This window comes from Eublepharis macularius, chromosome 13 (genome assembly GCF_028583425.1).
Source record: "Eublepharis macularius isolate TG4126 chromosome 13, MPM_Emac_v1.0, whole genome shotgun sequence".
Classification (NCBI taxonomy): Eukaryota; Metazoa; Chordata; class Lepidosauria; order Squamata; family Eublepharidae; genus Eublepharis; species Eublepharis macularius.
The window spans coordinates 74,094,544-74,116,466 of NC_072802.1; the positions used below are offsets into that span (position 1 = coordinate 74,094,544).

Genomic DNA, 21,923 nt, shown 5'->3' on the forward strand with positions numbered 1-21,923 from the left:
GGGTGACTCTCTTTATTCCCTTTCTGCTGCCTCCCAGGCCCCCCACATTTAGGGCCTGGGCACCCGGGTTTCATCCAGCAGCAGGAGCTTCTCCTTCTACAACCAAGAAGGGTGGCTCTCTTTATTCCCTTTCTGCTGCCTCCCAGGCCCTCCACACTTAGGGCCCAGGCACCCGGGTTTCACCCAGCAGCGGGAGCCTCTCCTCCTTCAACCAAGAAGGGTGACTCTCTTTATTCCCTTTCTGCTGCCTCCCAGGCCCTCCACACTTAGGGCCCAGGCACCCAGATCTCACCCCGCAGCAGGAGCCTCTCCTCCTTCAACCAAGAAGGGTGACTCTCTTTATTCCCTTTCTGCTGCCTCCCAGGCCCCCCACATTTAGGGCCTGGGCACCCGGGTTTCATCCAGCAGCAGGAGCTTCTCCTTCTACAACCAAGAAGGGTGGCTCTCTTTATTCCCTTTCTGCTGCCTCCCAGGCCCTCCACACTTAGGGCCCAGGCACCCGGGTCTCACCCAGCAGCAGGAGCTTCTCCTTCTAGAACCAAGAAGGGTGACTCCCTTTATTCCCTTTCTGCTGCCTCCCAGGCCCTCCACACTTAGGGCCCAGGCACCCAGATCTCACCCCGCAGCAGGAGCCTCTCCTCCTTCAACCAAGAAGGCGGCCAACTCTTTTCTCCTCAGGATCGGCTGAGGCTCTCAATTCTGGCCCCACCCCTTATTTTTCCCACACTTTCTTGGCCCGGGGCAGCTGGGAGTTGTAGTCCAGGAAGAAGGGCGTCCCACACCAAGACTCCTGCAGGCCTCTCCCTGGCCCCACAGCCCATCAAACCTCAGGGGGAACATTTTTTCTTTCTTTAAAACAGATCAACTGCAACCAGCACTCATCTCATCCTTGGTAACCATTTCGTTACAGAGTGCAAGGTACGTATTCCAATATATACACCCGAAAAATACTACGGACTGTCCATCTGCATGCATGTAGCCCCAATGCATGGAATATAGTCCATACAACACATGCATAATAATGTGCATATAAATACAAAGTTTGTCTTTCAAAATGTACAGTTCCAACGAGTTGTTTCTTCTTTCTTGCTGTTACCAGAATTGCTCTTTTAAATGGGGAAATTAGCTCAGCAGTCTGGAACTAAAATTAGCGCGGATCTAACCAACGTTTACGGAGGTCCCAATTCCAGAAACTCTCGTGACAAAGAGGCAGACTACAAATAAATTCAATAAACACGTGTATTTACTAATAGCGTGGCGTAAGCCTGAACTTGCACATACATACAAGAAAGCATACAAGAACTAGGAAATGCAGAGTAAGAAATACAGAGATGGTTGCATGAGCAGGTAGGTACCCACAATGATAAGGGTGATACTTACAATCCTGAAGCGGAGCAGACACGGCAGCGAGGTGGTCCAATGCCAGCACTGGATCCACAGAGGGGCAGCAAGGGGGTCTGGATAGGGATGGTGTACACACCATGTGGTCTGAGGGACCAGCTTAAATACCCCAAAACGTACCCTGGGGCTGGTGCTGTACATGGTGGTTCTCACAGATTAAAACAAAGGCTTTAATGGATTACTGAATGGCTTGGATGGGCCACTTTAGGAATCTGATTGTGTTATAGTGACACCTTAGGGAGAGGGGACAAAGGAGGGAGGGGGAGATCCAAGTGGGCTGAATGGATGTTCTAGCGGACAGGGCTTGTCCTGATGTCATCAGCTCTGGAATGCGGAGGCTTCTTTGAGATGCATTCTCTAAGTGCCTGGGATGGTCGGCACTTAGCTTCTTCTCCGGGGCGGCTCCTAAGATATGCAGAGCAGGGCGAGGTTCTCTTGCTGCGGATGTGGCGCACCCGCTTCTCCGAAATGGCTTCCCAAAGCAGGCTTCTTCTCTAGGTCTTCTGGCTGCCTAAGAACATGGCTGCCGGCTGGGCATGGCTGGGGATGGCTAGCAGGCTGCCCGGTAGCGAGGGCAAGCTCGATGACCAGCCCGCGGGAGGCTCCAGGCGGGAACTGGCCAGAGCGCCTGGCCAGGCTCGCTGGAGGTTTCCCCAGCAGGCGCCCGGCTGCTACCAGCGGCTTGGGCCCAGCTGAGGCAGGCTTCCATGGAGGCAGGGGAGACAGCACACAAAACACAGTCCAAAGCAGGGAACAGGCGCGGTCCGTGGCGGATGGCAATGCAGGCACTGGGCACATGTGTAATAAAGTCCAAACACACACTGGGAGGTCCAGGAATAGGTCTGGGCAGGGCTGCCCAGGAAGAAAGTCCTTTGTGGAGTCATCCAGACATGGAGTCAGGAAACTAACACAGTCTATTGCAGCAGCAAGGTAATTAACAAGCAGGCAGGAAACCGACACGTGTATTAGAGCGCACACGTGCCGGGCAATCTTTGTGTAGCAGTAAAACAGTAACGCAGGAAACTCGGGCACAGTCCATGGCAGGCCTTAAAGCAGAAGAGGGGGCCTACTTGGCAACATTGCAGGCAAACCTGCCAATGAAGGGCTCCGACGGGAGCCAGGTTGATAGGGAAGCTCCCAGGCTGTTGGTAACGGGTGCGCTAGCAATTTAGACAGCCCGTTTCACGGTGTATTGCTTTATCAAGCCATTCCTCTATTGCATCATCTTCTCCAAACACCATTTTAACCAGCATTGAGTCTGGAAGAAACTTACTAATGGGTATGCCAGCATGCGGGCACCAGCGGCACCACGGGCCTCAGGATTACGCTGCCCATAGAAGATCAAAAGCATGGGTGAAGAGAAACCTTTTGGCTTGGCGTTTAAAAGAAAGTAAAGTAGGCACAGGGCAAGCCTCGTGAGGAAGGGCATTGCACAGGCAAGGTGCCACCACTGGAAAAACCCTGCCTCCGGTTGCCGCCTTCCTCACCTCTTAAGCAGGAGCATGGAGAGCAGGGCTCCTGAGGCAGATCCTCACCAGCCGCTGGACAAGGTGGGAGGAGGCAGTCCTTCGGGTCCCCTGACCCCGAGCCATTTATTAGGGCTTTTAAAGTAAGACGCAGCCTGGAAACAAATGAGAGGCCAGCGTGCGCGTGATGCATTCCCTGTGCCCCACCCATGGCAATAGCTCGGCTGCTGCATTTTGAATGAGTGGAACTTTCTGGACCGTTCGCAGGGGTCCTCAGTGACCCCCTGCATGGGGGAAAGTGCAGCGTCTGGGAGGAGGGGCTCAAGTGGGGAAATGGGATGGGGGCCCAGGGCTAAACAAAGATCCCAAGTAGCTTATGGGACAGGACTGGGCTGTGGTAGAACCCCCTCTGAAGGCAATGGCTGTTCCAAAAAATTCAGTGGCACGTGTAGACACCTGGACACCCCCCACAAGGGCTGCCCCAAGGTGGGAAAGCTATGCAGAAGCGCAGTGTAGGAATCCCATCACATTCACTTCTGATTGTTCAGTAGAGGAGGGCGAAAGAAATTGGTCATGAGACGCTGTACAAACAGGAACAAGGAAATGACCCACATGCTAGTTATATATGCTTTTCTAAACATGCACTCGGCAATTTCCCTTCACCACCAGCAGCTTTTGATTAAAAGCCACAAGTCAGGGCAGCCAAGCAGATTTGCACTCATCCAAGTAGCCCTGCTACCAAGTGAGGAGTGAAAAGGGCACAACAGGGCACCATTACCTTTTGCATGTCTTTCGCCCCCTTGTACTGGCAGTGGGCTCCATCACACATTTCTTTGTGCTGTCAAGAGATGGGCAGCCACCAGACAACTCTGGGAAGGTGGTGGAAGGCACAGAAATGAGAACAGGAAATGCCAGCATATTGAAGTTATTTGCACAAGCTGGCTATTATTCCTCCCTCGCACAGTATGTTTCCTGAGCAAGGGAGATGGCTAGGCTTTCATTCAGATGGGCAATAATAATTTTGATGTTCACAACCACTGTTAATCGCCACCACCCATTTACACATGGATGCATTAAGGCACTTGTGCCGAATACAAATAGGAAGTGAGTGTGAAGCACTGGACGTGGAGCCTGGCACCTTTGCATCTGTGCTCACATTCCAGGCACAGTTGGCTGATATGGGGGATCTCACATCTAGCTGGCGACAAAGCAGGGCTGGAAAACGGATCCTGGTCCAGAATTGGCCAAAGGAAATTTCTTAGAAGAGGTGGTGATGTGGCTGGCAGTGACCCCTCCTGGTTTTTCACGTAGCTCCCAAGGCCCACTCTGAACGCGTGGCTGCCTGATACCACCTGGCCTTCTGCAGGGGTTGGGCCCGGAGTTCTGCTTGCATTCAGCAGCAGATCAGGAGCCTTCCTCTTGCAACCACCTTTTGCCCTCCTCGCCCACATATGCTGGTTAGCCACAGCAAGCTGTTTTCATCACCCAGTCAACTCACTAGTACAATCTCTTAGGTTGCAATTTCTCAGGAAGCACAGCTGGACTCGGGCTGGTGAGGCCTGTCGAGCGCCAGCCACCACATCATCTGGAGCCTGGTCCCTCTTGGCAGGCGGTTGTGAGCTGGATTGGGCCGGGTGAGTCCAGGCAGTTTTCAACGTCTCCTTAAGGAAGGGAGCTGTGGTCAACCATCATTTATGGGCCTGGATAACATTATCAACTGCCCTTCCTAATGGCCAGTATTTATTTCTTCAATTGTTTCTACACTGCCTTTCTCCCCAGCAGAACCCAAAGTGGCTCACATCTTTCTCCTCTCCTCTAGTTTATCCTCACAACATCCCTGTGAGGTGGGTTAGGCTGAGTGTGTGTGACTAGCCCAGTCACCCAGAGAATTTCCATGGCAGAGGGGAGATTCTGGGCTTCCCAGATGGTAGCCTGAAGCTCTAACCACTATAAAACATTGCCCAAATCCATCCAGGAACCAAAACAGATTTGACAGATGATCTTCACTAGGAGAGAGGAAGGGAATGAGGAATCCTAACCGTAGGCCAAGACCCAGCAGCACACCCAATGAACTTGCCTGGGAGCGTGGCTGGATCCTGGCCTACAGTCGGAGGTGCAGGTCTTCCCTCCCTGTGGCACGTTCCGCCTGGATTGGCTTTGACGGAGACATTCGCCAGTGTCATTCCTTGGAAAGCAGCATCTGGCCAAGCGACCCATGCCTGCTCACCGCCGGTCTAGATAACTGCAGTGAGCTCGGAAAATTGTGGGGCAACTTAAGTTGTTGGTGTTAGGACCAGATACATGGTTATTCCCCACCGCCCACCCTGAGAGGTTTGCACGGGCTTCCCTTCAGGCACAATTCCGAGCGTTGGCGCTTCTCTCGCAGGCCCTCAAGGGCTCGGGGGGGGGGGGTTGATCTTGACGATGGCTGCTTCTTGCATTGCACAGTCGGGGGGGGGGGGGTTCCCCAACCTCTGGTGCCTCCACCAACGGAAAATAGGTGGTTGGTGACTAGAGATGGGACCTCCCACTCTGGTGTGTGTGTGTGTGTGGGGGGGGGCCACTGGCAGAACTCCTCCGCCTTCCCCTTGAGGCTTGCCTGGCCCCCCAATTCCTGGCTGTTTGGCCCAAAGCCCAAGTAGTTTTCTTCCATCAAGCTCTTCTCTCTACAGGCCAAACTTTACATGGTTGGTTCTACTGACTACTCCTTTAAAACACTGGTGATGGAGTTTATGTTGCTGCTCTAGCTTGCTTATTTTATTAATTATGATTTAAAACATAAAGCAGGAAATTTTAATTTTTATATGACATTGTTAGTCACCTCCAGCCCCTTCTGGAGTAGGCAGGATATAAATCTTCTAAGTAGGTAAATAAATAAATTCCAAGGACAGACTTCAAGATGTCACTGGATGAGATTCAACACATGCCTAACCAGAATGCGCTCAGAAGCTTGATCTCACTTACCTTCAACTCCAAGCGAAGAAACTGCTTAAGAAAAAACACCAAAGTCACCGTAACAAGGGGGAGGGGAAATGGTTCCAGTAGCCTCTTAGGCAGAGCCCCCCGACCCTGGGCTGCTCTCTCTCTCTGAACTCCAGCGGGTGGCAGTTGGGTGTTCTGGAACATAAGCCCCCCCCTCACCCCCCCCCCCAAATGAGTGGAAAGCCACGGGGGTGAGCGGAGCCGAAGTTCTCAGCCTGAGATGAGCGGGAAGTCTGCACTTTCCCACGGCAACCAGAGTGAGATGAGACGCCCAGAAGAGCAGAGGGACTGTTGTTGGCATGGCAAGTCAAACCCCGAAGGAACACCAGCAGACCCAAGGGGGGTGGTGGTGGGGGTTCCATCATACTGCCTCCAGCCTCTCCCACCCCTCAGTGCCTTGGCTTCGAGGTCAAGGGTTTGGACTCAGGCAGCTGCCCTTCTGCTGTGGCAAGCAAGGCCGCCCTGCAGCAGCCCCTCCCTGCAAGCGCAGAGATTCCTCTGTGGCTCGGGCCCTCCTCAAGCTTGCTCCTCCCCGGCGCCCCCCCCACCCTCCTGCTGGCCACCGTGCTCTCCGCCTGCTGCCCATGCTCCTGGCTTGGATCCCAATGAGGACACGACTTCCCCAGACAGGCTTGCAGTGGGCAGAGGCTGAGCTGTCTCCTGCAGCAGGCCAAGAGGGCCCTTCGTACACCAAGCACCTTCTGTTGCTAGAGAGGATCTGGCCGCATCTACAGCCACTTGCTGCAGCAGGTAAGTATCTGAGGATGTGACAGCAGATGTGTGAGGCTGGCAGCTGGAAGCCCAACTCCACTAGGCTAAGGCCGGTCCCTGATTTCTTCAGGGCTGGAAATACCCCCTCCTGTCCTGTAATACTAGAACTCAGGGCCACCTAACCAACAGATACAGGACAGGCAAGAGGAAATATTTCCTTACTCAACAAGTAATGAAATTGGGGGATTCACTGCCAGCGGACAGAGTGGTGGCCACCAACGTAGCGATGGCTTTAAGAGGGGAGCAGCCATGCTTAGGCGAGAGAGGGCCATCAACAGCCACTACTTATGGTGAATTAAGGGGTCCTCCACCTTCAGAGGAGTCAATGAGGCGGCAACGTCCAGGGAAGGGCCTGACCTCTGTGCCCGGTCTTTTGGGTCTCCAGAGCAGCTGCCTGGCCCTGGTGTGACACACGAGGCTGAGGCACCTCAGGCCAGGCCAAGCACGGCAGGGCTCTTGGCTGTTCTGAGGACGTGTCCAGGTGATACCCTGACACTCATTAGTGTCACAGCATCACACATACTGCCAAACCTGGAAAAGGCAGATCCGATACCAATTCAGGACACCCTAATCAGGGGACCGTGGGACTACAGCGTTCATCTGTATAGACCATCGTCTTCTTTCTCCTTCAAGATGGCAGCAAAGCCCGTGGAATGCTGACTTGGCAGGGTGGACGGACGCTTTTTACATGGACTGAAATGATTCCTGGCCGGGAGTTTGGGAGAACAAAGGCAGCAGCTGCAGGACGTGCTGGCAGGGAGGCCTGTTATCTGCCTCTGCTACCAGCCCACTGGTTCTAATCCCACTCACCCCCATTCTCCCAGCACCATGGGACCCAAAGCATAGACAAGGAAAATTTTATCAGCAAATTTATTTAAATTTCCTTAATGCGATTTAGGCCAGAAACTGCGGAAGGAAGCTAAGTTTGACATTCATGACAAAGTTCCTTCCCAATGCTTGAAGACAATTCCCCCACCCCCCCAATGGCTGCGTGGAGTCATTTTGGGAGAGCCTCCCTCTGCAGGTGGAGGCGGCAACAGGAGCCGATTCCTGCCCTGGAAAAAACGAGTCTCGAATTCAGGGACGAGCACCAGCTAGATGAGCAAGTCTCTTAAAAACCATTATTTATATATTTACAAAGTTGATCTCTTCCGATGGTGGGAAGAACAGGCAAGCCGCCCCTGAAAGCTCAGGCACGAGGTCAAGAGCCGCCTGGCAGAGGAGGAGGTGGAGAGGCCTTTTGAAACCCGGACCCCCCCTCCGCTCCGCATGCCTGATGGCTCTGGCTTCAGCCCTCTGGAATGCTTGCCCAGGCCAGGAGAGAGGGGAGCTGGCGCCTGCCACTCCGCTGGGCTTTGCGACCGGGTGCCAAGGCTGACTGGGTTCAGTGGCCAAGGCACGCCCTCCTCCACCAGTCCACTGGAGCCACTGGAGTCCAGTGGCTCCACTCGCCTGAGCTCCACCAAGACTCTGTTGCTACTCTACCAAGCAGTGGGAAAGGCTGCCTCCAGGGTACGAGTCCCTCTTCTCAAAAGAACAAAAGGAATCTTTAAGACAATCTACGCCAGGTCTTCCAGCAACCAACTTCTAGGGCTTATGTCTAGTCAACAGCAGAAAAATGCTAAGTTAAAATTACATCTGAACAGCAACAACTCTTCATGAAGCATATTTCTGCGCATTCTATTTCCTCCTCCGTCTGGTGCAGCACGGTGCAGCTGTGCAGCTGACAAACAGCAACTCTGCGATGATGAAGTGGGAGCAGAGAGCAAGCCCACTGTCTCCGGCTGCCAGGCCAAGCTGGAAAAGCACCCACCGCTGGCCCATTCATGATGCTGACAAATCACCAAGCTGCCTCTTATTTAGCCCATTTTAATGAAGAGGCGCTCCATTTTCAATATACAAAATACCAGTAAAACAGATTTTTTCCCCCTTTTGCAGCAGCAGATGGGCTTGGTCCCCTCCACCCCACTCAATAGCAAAAACTGACTACTGCTACAAGAAACATTTCTGATTTGATTGCAAGACAATCCAGAAATAAATAGCTATAAATACATTAAGAGTTCTTATTCCAAAATCATGTGGGGAAAACACAAGATGAGGAATTAACTGCCGATCTATTTGCATAAAAGGGGGGGGGGAGTTCCAGCGGGAGGTGAGACTCAAGCAGGGCAGACTGTGAGGCCCAGAGAGCTCTGGAGCAAGCTGAGCCAAGAAGCCCACCGAGAGCTATGCAGTTCAAGGGCCAGTCTGCTCCTGGGCTCAGGCGGGCATAAAATGAAGCAAGAGGGAGCAATTTGGTCCAGCAGAAACCGGCATGAAACGCTACCTACTGCCACTGCTTACTCGTCCCTTAAATGACACGAGGTGGGCTTGTTTGCATTAGGTGTATGTAACGAAAGCTGTTTCCTTTGTGAAAGAGATTCAGTACCCTGGAGAAAGTGTATTGGCTCCTCCGGACACGTGCACTCGCTGCTGTGTGCGCGCGCGCGCACGCACGCCCGAATGTGCAAAGTGTGGATCGCTGTGCTGACAGCACGGCTGGGCGGATGGGCCTTCATTCATCGTTAGCAGCACTCGTCCCTCTCACTTGTCCTTGGTTACGCAACTGCAGAGAGAAAAGGCAAAAGTCCGTCAGAGGCAGAGCCGGCCCACCAGCAGATGGCTGCGTGTGTTCGTCCAAGGGAAAGGACTGGCGAGGACAAAGACTAGCCACAACGTTAATCAGGACGGCAGGCCACCGTTCCGAAGCAGGGCCTGCCACGCTTCACAGTGCGAGGGGGGAAAGAGCCTGCTCTAGAGCCTAGCTCAGAGACAGTCCTTAGGCAGCCGGGATTCACTCTGGGAAAAGGCACAGGTTTCTCCTGTGAAGCCCCAGCAGGTTCAGGAGAAGCCGTGCAGCACCCTGCACCCAGGGGCTGGACACCGTCATAGCTGGGCAAAAAGCCTGATGCATCAGAGCAGTTCTTCCGCTTAGAAGGAACGTACTGAGCTGCTCTGGCCTGCCCATGAGAGCTCTGGGGGGAGCCACAGAGGAAGGGCAGAGGGCATTGCACACTGACTCAGACCCGGAGGGGCATGGCACCACCTGCTGATGGACGGGGCAAGAACCCAGAACACCCTCACCAGGACAGCGCCTGGCAGACAACCCAACAGAATGCAAAACTTTGTCATAAGAATGCCATGATATTCGCAAGGAAGTATGCACACCGGGGGTCGGAGAGATGGTAAGATCAGACTGGCACGTAGCTTTGATACTCCCGAAACTCACAGCGCAGGAAGTGCCCGTTCACCAGGAGAGGCGTGAGGGTCTCCTCTCCCAACAAGCCACTTACACAACTTGATTCCTGCCTCTGACCCTACAGAGGATTCCTCTAGACGTCAGCAGCCAACGTACCTCGAACGGAACCTCTCTTACGCATCTAGATGCAAAATAGAACTGTAAGCCACCAGGCAGTTAACCTAGCACGGGTTAGTGAGAAAGGGTTATAGCGGCAGAAGAACAGCCTCGGACACCCAGCCCCAGATGGGCCTTGCTCTCGCATGCAGGGAAGGACAGGACGGACAGCACTCGCCTTCCTTCCCAGCATGCAACTGAAGTAAACTGCTGGGACATCTCTGTGCTGACCACTGGAGAAGAGAAGGGAAAATGAGGAATTCTAAATCCAGACCTGATCATTTTGGTAGGCTAGCAAAGGATTATAGCTGTGCCTCTCTAAAGCCAGAAGAAATTCACCTAGTCCCAGTGATACTCGTTTGTTTTCAACGCAACAGAAGTTCTGCTAGAAGCAAAGAGTGGAGCTTGGAGAACTGCATGAAACCATCCAAGGCTGGAGATGCCAGCAAAGCAAAAGACTGCAGTTCTACAGAAAGAAGTAGTGGAGAAGGAGAGAGGCCAGAGAGACCAACAGAGATAAATAATGAAGAAACAAATGCCGGCAGAGAAGAGAGAGTCAAAGGAGCAGGGCTACCTAGAAGGCATTCCCTTCCCAACTTAGGAACCGATCTGGGACTGTGTAGATGGGTTAGAGCAAACAGGCAGGAGGAGACAGTGGGCGGGGGGGGGGGGCAATCCCTGAGAGCACAACCGTTGGCGAGCACGTTGCCACAACCAAGGTTAGAAACTCAAGAGCTGGAAGGGACCCCTAGGGTCATCTAGTCCAACCCCCCTGCACAATGCAGGGAAACGCTGTGGTTCTGGCTGTCAGAGCCCAGCCCCCCCAGCTCCGCCCCCAAAGAGATCATACTATGATCAGCAGCCCTGCAAAGGGAATCTCAACAAGAAGGGACAGGCCAGAAGATGAAAATGCTCAAGCACGGCCGGTGGGCAGGGGAAAGACGGTCAGGCCCAGCCCCGAAACGCTACGGGAGAGCATCCTGTGTGTCCGTGAAGCCCGCGAGGGAACGGCTGGACAGGGCCCAAACCAACAAGCACAGCTCGTCCCCTGCAGCACCGCACGTCTGGCTTGGGGATTTCATCACACACACCCCCCACACACCCCCCCGCCTGGACACACTGTCCACAGCAAACAGTCTAACATCCCAGCTGAAAGGCAGCCCATTTCAGAGTCAGCCGACACTGGGAACTGTCCGATGGCAACCTGTTTCCAAGTTCAATTGCCCTGGAAAGAAAGCAGGCAGGAACAGAGGGGGCCTCTTGACCCCCTGAGGCAGCACATTCCCAGGGAGAGGAGGAAGGGCGGCTGCAGCGCGGAGGCTGGCGACTCACCGCTTCCAGCTCCCTCTGAGTTTCATCCTCCATCCGCCGGATGTCTTCCATCGAGAGATCGATCCACTTGTCAATCCAGCAAAAGAGCTGCCGATGGAAGTTGGTAAATATCCTCTTCTCTTGCTGCCGAGAGCGGAGCGTGTGGATTAGCTGGCAGGTCCTTGGTGGACTAAACAGCTGCTGCCAGGAGCAGGGAGGACAGAGCCGCCGCCCCCCGCCCCAGGAAAGGCGCACAGGGCAGAAACACGGGACTTCTCCCCGCCCCCCAAAGGGCCACCAATCGGAGTCCAGCTTGTCTTGCCCACAGCTGCTCCTGGTTCCTCACCTTCTGAATGAAGTTCTCGACTTTGTTCTGCAATCCCCACCATTTAAATTTGATCGTCACCAGCTTGTAGGCACACATCTTCGGGCAGTCCTCATCAGCTGCCAGCTCCTTCTGTGGGCACAGAACAAAAACAGACCCCAAGGGGCGAGAGCAGAAGGTCAGCGCTCCCAGCTCCCATCTGGGTGGAATTTCAAACGTGCACCACAAGAGATGCCCTTGAGGCACTGAGGGACACTCCAGGGCCTTGCTGGGTCTCAGCTGGGAAATGCCAGTGCCTTCAAGGTGAAGAAGAGGCAAGGCCCTCTGCCGAAATGCAGCCCCTCCCACTGAACAGCAGGCCAGGCTGAAGGGGAGGGGCTACTCCGCATCCAAGGAGCCAGGGGAGCCCCCAAGCTGCCAGGTTCCAGCACTCGACCCCAGGCAGCATCTGGTGTGGGTAGCTCAGAAACAGAGGGGGGGCGTGGGGAGTTCAGGATGTTGGTCCTCCTTGGGCCTTGACTGAGGCAACAGCAGCCTCCCTTGAGGCTGAGCGCCCCTCTCCAGGGTCCACGGCCAGCACTCCCTACAGCTGCATGCACCCAACTCCTGAGGCCACACGCCAGCATGGAGCACGCAGAGAGGCACGTCCTGTGGCATGCTTAACTTGAACCTCTACTCCAGCAACCAGCTGCTTAGCAATGGGCTGACAGGTCTTGTCTCCTGGGCTGCAGCCAAACACCAGCCCGGCCGTGCCACTCGGACAGTGGAGGCTGCCAGAAGAGAGCGATGGGGCCACTTTGGGTGGAAAAGGAGCCAGAACTGTGTCTGACTTCCACTCCTGCATGTTAATATATACCCGAAGTTCTAAACCACTTTATTTGGGGTGGGCTGGGGGTGTTAGGAAGGGGAGTCAGTCGGATGTAAAATTAACCCAAGTTTATGTGCTGGAACAGGCAATCAGACCCCACCCCCCCAAGGTGCACAACAGGGGAAGACGCAGCACGTTTGGCTGAGGCATGACCTGGGGGGGGGGGGGCGCAAAGCAAGCAGTGAGGTCTCCTCTTCTAAGGCGCTACAGCCAAGTTGTCCCACCACTGAACTGAGGGCCCAGTTCCGAGAACACTCACAGCTGTAAACTGGGATTCTTACTGACGAACTGGTTGATGGTGAGAACTGACGGTCAAGGCCCTGAGTGGCCACTGGCCCGAGAAAGAGGGTCTGAGAGGGATGGGCTCGCAGCGGCCGGCCCTTGGCCGAACCTTCGTCTGGCCGGCTCCTGGTCTAAGCGAACTCTAGCTAGCACTACTGTTATGATTGCTTTCTCCAGGTAACTCTGCTATGCTTTCCTTTCTTTTAAGTTTCTTTTCAATTACCTGTGCTTTTGGTTTATTTACTTGCATAAAGCTCTTCCAGAAGCTTAAGTGTCTTTTCCTTGGGGTGGGGAGCTTTTTAGACAAATGACTGCAACCCACCTGTGACCACAGACCACTTAAGCCAACACAAACACAATTCTTGACAGACAGCTTTATCTTTAGAAGGAGGGGCACCAGAGGAGCAAAAGCCAGAAAGGCTGAGCTCGACACCCCGTTACGCGCACAGGCTCAGCTAAAGCAGACCAGACACACGCACACACCCCACCTCCAGCATTACGCTTGGAAAACCCCAACTGGGACTTCTGTGGGAGGCTGGACTGCTACCCTGGTTCTGATTCAGGTTGGAAAGGAGGAGCCCAAACTGGGTCAAGTTTCCCCCACAAATCCAATCTCCCTGGTGATTCAGCTCAGATGCCAAGCCGACAGGCAGATGGCACGGAGCGAACTGAGTGCCAGGGAAGAGGGGGCTGCGAGGGGTGGGGTGGGGACAAAGGGAAAGGGCTCTTCCTGGAAGAGCAGCAGCCACAGGCACACGGCTTGCCGTGGAAGCGCGCTGGTCACTCACGCGCAGCCTAACCTACTTTGCAGGGTTACTGCTACGAGAATGAACAGGAGGAGGGAAGAATCATGAACACCTCCCTGGAGCTCCGAGGGCGGAAAGGCGGGCTAAAAGCCACGCCAACTGGAACCGAGGCAGCTACTTGTGGCGGCCTTTGAAAGAGGGGCAGAGATTCTGCTCAGCCTGACAGCAGCAACCAAGGACAGCCGTTCTGTGACAGCAGGAACTTGGCGCGTGGCATTCCAAACGAACAGGGCGAGGGCTACTCTCCTGCAGAGGCCAAAGGGCCCCACTCTGCTGCTGTGGAGCCCAGAAGGCCCAACTGACCCCACCTGCAGCCCGGTGCCTTGCTCTTCCCTTCCACGGCAGCACGCAGACCCCTCCCCGCTACTGGCTCCATCTGCATCTCTCCAAGCCAGAGCTTGCTGCTCACAGGAAAAAGGATCTGATCATTACCAAGACAGGAAAGGTTCAGACCGATTCACGTGCTGTGTGGACTGCAGAAAGGTCACGGGCAGCGAGAGCATTTTACTTGCAACGCACCGACAGGTCCTGAAAGGGTCACCCCCGAGGAGCAGCCGAGGCAAACCTCCCGAGCCAAAGGCTGCTCAGAGCCAGCCCTTCCTGCCGTCTGAACCTCCCGTTGACCGTACCTTCCAGTTGGTCCCCAAAGGGCCTCTCTTGGTCTTGGCCGACTGGAATAATGCTGGGTCCTCATCAGCTTTGTAGTCCTGGGAATCAAGGTGCACCAGTGAGAGGGAGGCTAAGCAGAGGCAGAGAGAGGACACACATCCCCCCCACACACAAACACTGCGTGGCTCCCCTCTAGCACCATTTAGCCTGACAGGAAGGAGGCCAGTGCAGCAGGCACAAGGAGCTACGGCCCGCCGGCTCCTGCTCTTCTCCAGAAAGCCCAGGCACTGGCACAGCCAACACAGTGGGGGAAAGGGGCTCCTGCCCACTCAAGTCATAGAACGTGCCTGTGCCCAAGTGGCCAGGACCTTGGAAGCAACCCCAAGTCCTCCAAAGCACCACTCGAAGGCCCCGCACACTGACCAAGCTGCCCCACACAGCTCCCCACCCCAAGCAAGGGAGGAACACACACACTTAAGTCCTGGTAGCAGCCCTCAAATGAAAAATATGCTGCTTTCCTGAAGCAAACTAACAGCCCCTGCCCCATGCATACGCTCAAGTTCTGCCTAAGCTAATAAAAGACTTCTGCGCTGAACAGACCCTGCGGCATGAAGCCCTGCTGCCTCGAGGCTTTGGGCTCTCCTCGACACTGCCCTCGAGTCACCATAGGACGAGGAACTGACCACCTGGCAGGAGGATGCCTGCAACTGGCACCCCCAGCTCAGCAACCTCTGGCCAGGCAGCTGAACTCTGGATAGCCAGGGTTGATCCCCCACTCCTCCACCCGAAGCCGGCTGGGCGACCTTGGGGCAGCTGCAGCTTTTAGGAGCTCTCTCAGCACCCCCCCCCCACCTCACAGGATTATTGTGGGAATGGTAACAACACATTTGTAAACCGCTCTGAGTGGGTATTAATAAATCAAATGTTGTTGTTGTTATTCACAGACGGGCAAAGATCTGGGGATTCTCTTTGGTCCCTGGGTATTAGGTCTTCCCCCCAGTGCACCCTCCAGCCCTTGGGATGGGGGACGGAGAAAAGACGAACAGCAGCCATGAGGGTTCGCTTCCACTTCAGAACCCTCCTTGAACGGATGGGGTTGGGCAGGCCTTTCAAACTGCCCCCTGCAGCCGCTTTCCCCTTTCCTGGCAGCTGCTCTGGAGGAGGAGATGTGGCTGGCCAGGGGGCACTTCTGCTCTTGGCAGCGCCGGCCTCAACGGGCCCAGAGGCAGGGCTGGGGCTGGACAGCTGCGAACGGGACCGCAGCAGCACTTGCCGCTGGCTACCAATCCGTGGCCTGATGCTCGGGAGGAGCCTCACAGCCCCCAGAAGGGCTCCTTGTGCTCGAAGCCAGGGACTATGTGAGCGAAGACCCTCAACGCTTCCTTGAAAAGGCCCCCGCACCCAGACACTCGGCCTCAGGGAAGTCAGGTCATGACTCTGCATTACGCAAGCCGAGCACCTGCTCCTCCGCGAGCCAAGAACTGCATCAAAGATGGCGGCGGGGAAGGGGCCGCCCAGACAAGCCGATCCTGGCGGCTGGGACTCCCTCCGGCACAGCTCATGCGAAAAGGGAAGCTGCCCGCACATCAACAAAGCTGAATCCCAGGCCTGATAACGCCCCCCAGTGCAATACAACCCGAAAAATTCCATTTCATTTAAAACACTGACATACCTGCCTTGCTCCCTACCATCCCAGGACCCAAGGCAGGTGACAAGAAGCAGGTAACACAAAGGGAGGGGCCAGACCAACAGGCCAAGCCCATCCTAACTGAAGCCAGACAGGGGGTGCCAGCAAGTGCCTTTAGAGGAAAGGCTCCACGAGCCACCTAAGGACACGCGGGCTCAAACTCCCCCTCCGCTCACCAGGCGACCTTGGGCCAGACACGCTGCTCCAGTCAAGTCTGCCTCTCAGGGCTGCAATTGTGAGGATATAACGAAGGAAGAGAGGTCAATGCACGCTGTCCTGAGTTCTCGGAGAGATCCGGGGGGGCGGGGGGAGATAAAGAGTGACAAATTTTGCAAACATGCACCCAATGGAGAGTGTGGCACCTGCTGGGTGCGGCCCTTCTGCTGTGGGAAGGATCCTGCACTGCCCTCCCCGAGAGATGGTCACTGAACTCGAGCACACGTCCAAGGGCACCTGCTGCTTAATACGCTCTTCCAGAGCCACAAGCAGTGGTGGCCGCCCTGTTTGGCTCCAGCTGCAGCAAGAACCTGCAATTCCACACTCATACACGCGCTCTCTCCACATTTCACACATTAAAACCAAATTGACAGGAATGGTAAAACAAGCATCTGAGACCATCTCCGTGGTAAGGGAGCAAAGACCAAGCGGAGGGCAGGATTCCTGTCTCACCCGGAAGTGCTAGGGAGTGCCTGAACTCTCCGTCAGGCCACACCGCCAGCTTTCCTGCCCATGTCAGTTGCAAGAGGGATATCTGCATACTGCAGCAAATCACAGCCCGGCATACGGAAAGTGATGTCAGCCCCACAGACGCCCCGTGCAGGAGGCGGCAGATCCCCCCCCCCCCCCCGCATCCTCCAACCCCGCTTCTTTGGCTAAACCGTCCCAAGCCAAGGCTTCTGCTGCTCTTGCTCCTCCTGGGGGAAGTGGAGAGCATGGATCGACATGCTAAGGGCTTTCTGTGCCACAGTGCAGTTCTCAGAGACACAGAGAAAAGGCTAGAAAAAACGGAGGGGGGGGGGCGGGGGGCAAGCCTTCATCAGAAGCAAGATCTGAGGAAAGGAACAACGGCCCAAGGTGAGTGACAGGAGAAAGACTGGGCCCCACTAGACTGCAGCCCTCCCAGAGACCACCCTTGGGATGGATGGCCAAGAAGATGAAGCAGGAAAAGCAGCCTGGGCAGAACAGGGAGCAAACGAGGCAGAGGAACTGCTCTCATCCCCCCCACCTCCCTTCAGGTTTTCATTCTGTTCATTTTCTTCCAAATCGCTTCCAAAAGTCCAGCCCTTTCTGTGGCTAATTGTACGTCTCCTTCTGCTTACACGTTCAAGATTCCTCCTCTCCTGGGAAGTGACTTTTGTATACAAATCACATAAAACAACTTTGACAAAACGCTGGAGATGATTAGAAGGAGCCAGGTCTAAATTTATATTTTAAGCAAACAACAGATGTCAGCCTAGCCCTTTGTCTACATTTGGAGCATGGCAGGGCTGCCATCTGACTTCCATTAAGCCCTTAAAGAGTCCGCCAAATTTGGAACCAGGTTGTTTATTGATTAGCATTTTAGATTGTTTGGCCAAGGTTCACTCAAAGCGAAGGCCAAACCCTTGGCAGGACTCGAGCACGTGCAGCCAGGCTTCATTCACGAGATTCTCTGCTTCACTGACATCCCAGTTGGTTGTGACGGACAAGAATTGACAATCTGATGGGAGGAGGAAGGCAAGGGCCAAGGCGAGCCCAGAGATCCCCTTTCCAAACCAACAACGACACGCGGAAAGTAAGAGGACAAAGATGCCACTAACACCCCAATGGCCATGCAGAACCAGCTGCTTCAAAGATTCGCCTTCGCCCGGGACCGGGGAGAGGAATGTGGCAAAGGGAAGCTCTGGCCCCTGGGATACAGAGCCATGACCCTGCAGACAGCCCCTCGGGATCCTGCATACCTCGCGGCACAGCTAAGACTGGACCCTCCCGTCCCCCCGCATGACTCTGAGACAGCACCACAACCCTTTCTCACAGGTAACCCTTTTAACCCTGAGCTGGCCCTGAGGAGGAAGATCTGCTGGGGGGAGCAGTGGGAAAGAGAGGACATGGGCTGCCCTGCACTCACACGCATTTTCCCCTTCTCCTCTACCACCTTCATGCAATATTTCTGCATTGCAAGGTGGAAAGCAACATATAACTACTTAAGAAACGCAGCCATCCTCCTGCATCTATCAACGTTTATAAGAAATTCAGTTGATGTTTTCTGATTGAACTTTTATATTGCGTAGTATGCCCTGAATCTCAGCCAGAAAGACAGTCTATAGCGTACACACATTAAGGTGCTCATAAAACACCCCGATGCCAAGATCCACACAGACGGGGCCGCCTAGCAAACTCACTGTCTCAGCCTCTTGGCTGAAGAACAACCAGTGACTGGCGTCTCCGAAAGAGGCATACGACAGCTCAATCGGAACGGGCAGCGTCCCAGCAGCAAGTGAAGAAGCTGCCAAAGTCCTTCACACACAGCCCATGGTCAGCCTGCCATAAAAACAGGAATGCATTTCAACGGAACGGTTGGCAGGCCAAAAACTTTCAATTAGCCTTTTTCAAGGAAAAACTTCTACGGGCCCGTCCAACTGTCCGTTCACACCAGCCAGATGCTGCATCCCCGTTCTCATGCCCCTCCGCAGGCAGACAGGGACCACTTACTCCGGGTTCCACTTGGTTTCGGTCCGCAATGTCAATGTGAACAACCTCCACACTCTTCCACGTATTGGGGTCCAACTCATGGACCTGCAAGAGGGAGCAAAAATTCCATCAGCCTCGGCTGGGGCTTCAGCTGCACAGCTCCAAGCCACCACCCCCGTCCCCAACGAAAGCACACTTGGGGAGGGGGAACCCACAGATTCAACACGCAGCCACAGCTGACACAGTCCACCATGCTCCAAGCTCCCAGGTGCTCTCCCTGCATGGCTTGTGAAGGCCAACCACCCCTTCCCCAGCACAGGAGGAAAGGAGAACAAGCTTGCCCTTTGCTTGCTGACGGGCAGAGGGTGCCCAGAAGCAGGCAGCAGGACTGGCAAAGGCAGCTCTTCCACTTACATTGTCCGCGTTCCCCACGTCCGGCTTATGCCACGTCTCAATCTTGATGAAGAAGTCCTCTTTCATGTACTCGTTCTGCCAGAAAGGAAAGACAAGCAAGGCAAGGACCAAGAGGGTTCATCACAGGCTCCTCTTCAAACAATTTCAAACGTCACTTCTGGGGCATCCGGCATCAGGATGGCACCTTAGGAGGCCAATTCGGATCCCAATTGCACCCTGGCGTTTTGGTCACAAGTCAAATTCGGAGGTGGTGGTGGGGGGGGGGGGGGAGATTAGCAGGAGACCAGAGGAGGGTGCTCGGCCCTTCCTCTGCCTGCTTATTCTACCCCCACCCATCCTTCGCTCCCTTCCTTCCCCCCCAAACAGGCTCTAACACTGGAGCGAGCCAAGCTGAGTGGCACAGCCTGCTGTGTGTGGGGAGGTCCAGCACTGCTTAGCCCAGGCGTCGCTGGGGTGCTCAGCAGCAGCAGCAGCACCGCCCGCCCCGCCCCCCCGAGCCATCCACAGGCTCGAGGCCTGCAAACCACAGAAACCCTCCCCTCAGTTTGCTATTCAAGAGAATAATCAGTATCCCCTCCCCCAACCGATGGAAACCTCCCACTGGCCCACCCTGGAAAGATGGGGGGAATCTGCCCCCTCCATCACCCCAAAGATGCGTACAATAGCGCTGCCACAGGGACTCTTCAGGGGTTACTACAACCACCCACACTTGCAAGTTACAGAACACGTCGCAATTTGTTTGTAATGCTCAGAACGGCGTGACTCGCATAGGCCCCCGTCTTCTGGGAGAGCAGGCAGAGCCTTTGACCCGGTGAGAGGCCCTCCAGAACTGGGCCCTTCAGTCCATCTCCCGCTTTCCAAGGGCTCCGGTCCCATCTCCAAGGGAAGCCCTCGTCTCCCCCCCCCCCGCTTGCTGTATGTGCCCCAGGAGACGACCTGCCCGAAAACCCAGCAAACTCAGCGAAGAGGCCCCGCACGCAAAAGCTGCTGCAAGCTGAACGTCGTTCCCAGAGCAAAGGAGTACTCACCGTTACGACTGAAGCCCAGAGAAACATAGAGAAAGGAAGAGAGAAATGGAACAATCAGCCAAGTACAAAAACTGGGTCTCTTGCTAAAAATAAAGGCTTATTTGGCCAACACCAGACGTGCAGCCCAGTGGCTGGGGGGGAGGGGGGGCAGTGCTCCCTTCCCACTCAATCTGCCACCATGCCCAGCTTTCCAGTAATCTCCTGGGCTACGTTACCAGCCCAGACCCTGCAGCACAGAACTGTCTGTGCTGCACTTACCCCTTCAGCCACCTGTCCCTCTCCCACTTGCTATGGCAGCTGGTGAGTGTGCCTTGCCAGCTGGACACCTCCCCCCCACCCAGGAGCTGGCAAAAGGAACTCAGGAGGAAGAGAACCGCTGCTTCCAGGGATCTGTCTGGATAGTAACAACAAGTCCTCTGGCCCAAACAAAGCTCGACATTGGGATGGCTGTAGAGAAGTCAGCATAGCTTCAGGAGCTCCTTAAACTGCTTGACTGGAGCCAAGGACACTCACTTGTCCTGCAGTACGGATACGCGTTCCAGGCCTTTTCGTGGAAGACCAGGGAGCCTTCAGGAGCAATCATTCGCACAAAACCAGGCACTTTGCTGCAAAGAATTAGAGAGCAAAGTCAGGACGTTAGGCTGCACCAAGAGAGTTTAGTCCTCCCCTCCGATAGAGACGTTTCTTCCCAGGCGTAAGAAGAGCTAAACAAGGTGCAAGCATCCAGTAATCAGCACCTGTCGACTGCGAAAGTATTTAAATACCAAGAATAATGAAGTAGAAATCAAAGGAAGCAGGACAGAATAACCTGGGGGACTTTCAAGAGAAGGGCAGCTCCTGTGAAAGGACATGACTTGCTGGTAGAAAACACCAGGAAGGGCTCCCCTCTGAGCGCACCCTCACCACACCACCCATCCTAGAACAGGCCCCGTGCAGAGGGTCTCACGGCCTCCGTAGGTACCTCTTCAGGTGGTAGATCTTGTGCGTGTACTGGCCCTTTTCGCCCTCCTTCTCATAAGGCTCATTCTTCAGCACTTGGATCCCTTCCCCGCCGCCTGTTTCATTTTTACTGGCTTCGGCAACGGAGTAAAGCTGCCCCACTTGATACTAGGAAAGAAGCAAAAATCAAGATGCCAGAGAACGCCCCGGTCCGAACTCCAGCGGCCTTTAGCGACGCCGCCTTCATGAGGCTTCCGCCCGAGGCATCGGATCACGGAGAAGGCCAGGCCGGCCCCACCCAGTCCAGGGCCCCCCAGAACAGCAGCCGCTTCGGAGCCAGGCCAGGCCCGGCCCGGCAGACTGCCGGGCCCGGAGCGCTCCAGAGTCAAAGGCCGCGCGGGTCCGGAAGGGGCGGCTTCACCCGGCTCGGCCCCGGCTCTCCTCCGGCAGGCCAAGGGGGCGAGACCGCCTGGCGCAGCACCGGCCGCGGCAACGCATTCGGCAGGCTGGTCAAGGCCGCCGCCGCCGCCGCGCCAGGCCCGCACAGGAGCCCCTTCGGGCGGCGGGAGAGCCCCGGGCAGCCGCAGCCACAGGCCCGCCTCCCTGCCGCCGGCGCCTGGGCGCTCCCGGAACGACGGCCTGGGCGACGCGGGCCCTTCCCCTCCGGGCGCCAGGGCCGCAGCAGCGCCACGGCGTGCCGTGCCTGGCCGGGCGGCGACGGGCGCACGTACCTCTTGCACGGAGCAGGGCAGGACCACGCGGCTGAAAGGCAACCGGGGGGGGGGGAGAGAGAGAGGGAGGGGCGGGCGTGAGGGGCGGGCCGGGCCGGGGAGACCCAGCAGCGCCCCCCCCTTCCCGGCGCCCCCCGCCCCCGCCGGCCCCTCACTTACAATTCCTTGACCAGCACCATCTTCCCGCACAGAGAAGCCCACTGCGCAGGCGCCACCTGCGCCGCCTACCCATGCGCCAC

General features: G+C 55.6%; 1 protein-coding gene across 1 annotated transcript; it reads right to left on the minus strand.

The window, feature by feature from the left end:
* Positions 1-7,474: 7,474 nt before the first annotated feature.
* Positions 7,475-21,923, minus strand: PITPNB (phosphatidylinositol transfer protein beta). The gene is made up of 11 exons (XM_054996420.1): positions 21,844-21,923; positions 21,685-21,715; positions 20,976-21,121; positions 20,528-20,619; positions 20,015-20,022; positions 18,987-19,061; positions 18,594-18,677; positions 14,236-14,313; positions 11,672-11,782; positions 11,347-11,469; positions 7,475-9,225 (listed from the first exon to the last, which is right to left on the minus strand). Exons 1-11 carry the CDS (start codon positions 21,861-21,863, stop codon positions 9,175-9,177), a joined length of 819 nt encoding a protein of 272 aa, XP_054852395.1. The 5' UTR covers positions 21,864-21,923; the 3' UTR covers positions 7,475-9,174.

Coding starts and splice junctions, on each gene's coding strand:
- PITPNB (XM_054996420.1), bottom strand. CDS start 21,863: ATGGTGCTGGTCAAGGAATT. Junction 18,678..18,986: donor ACGTGGGGAACGCGGACAAT/GTAAGTGGAAGA, acceptor TCCCTCTTGCAG/GTCCATGAGTTGGACCCCAA. Junction 14,314..18,593: donor GAAACCAAGTGGAACCCGGA/GTAAGTGGTCCC, acceptor CTTGATTCCCAG/GACTACAAAGCTGATGAGGA.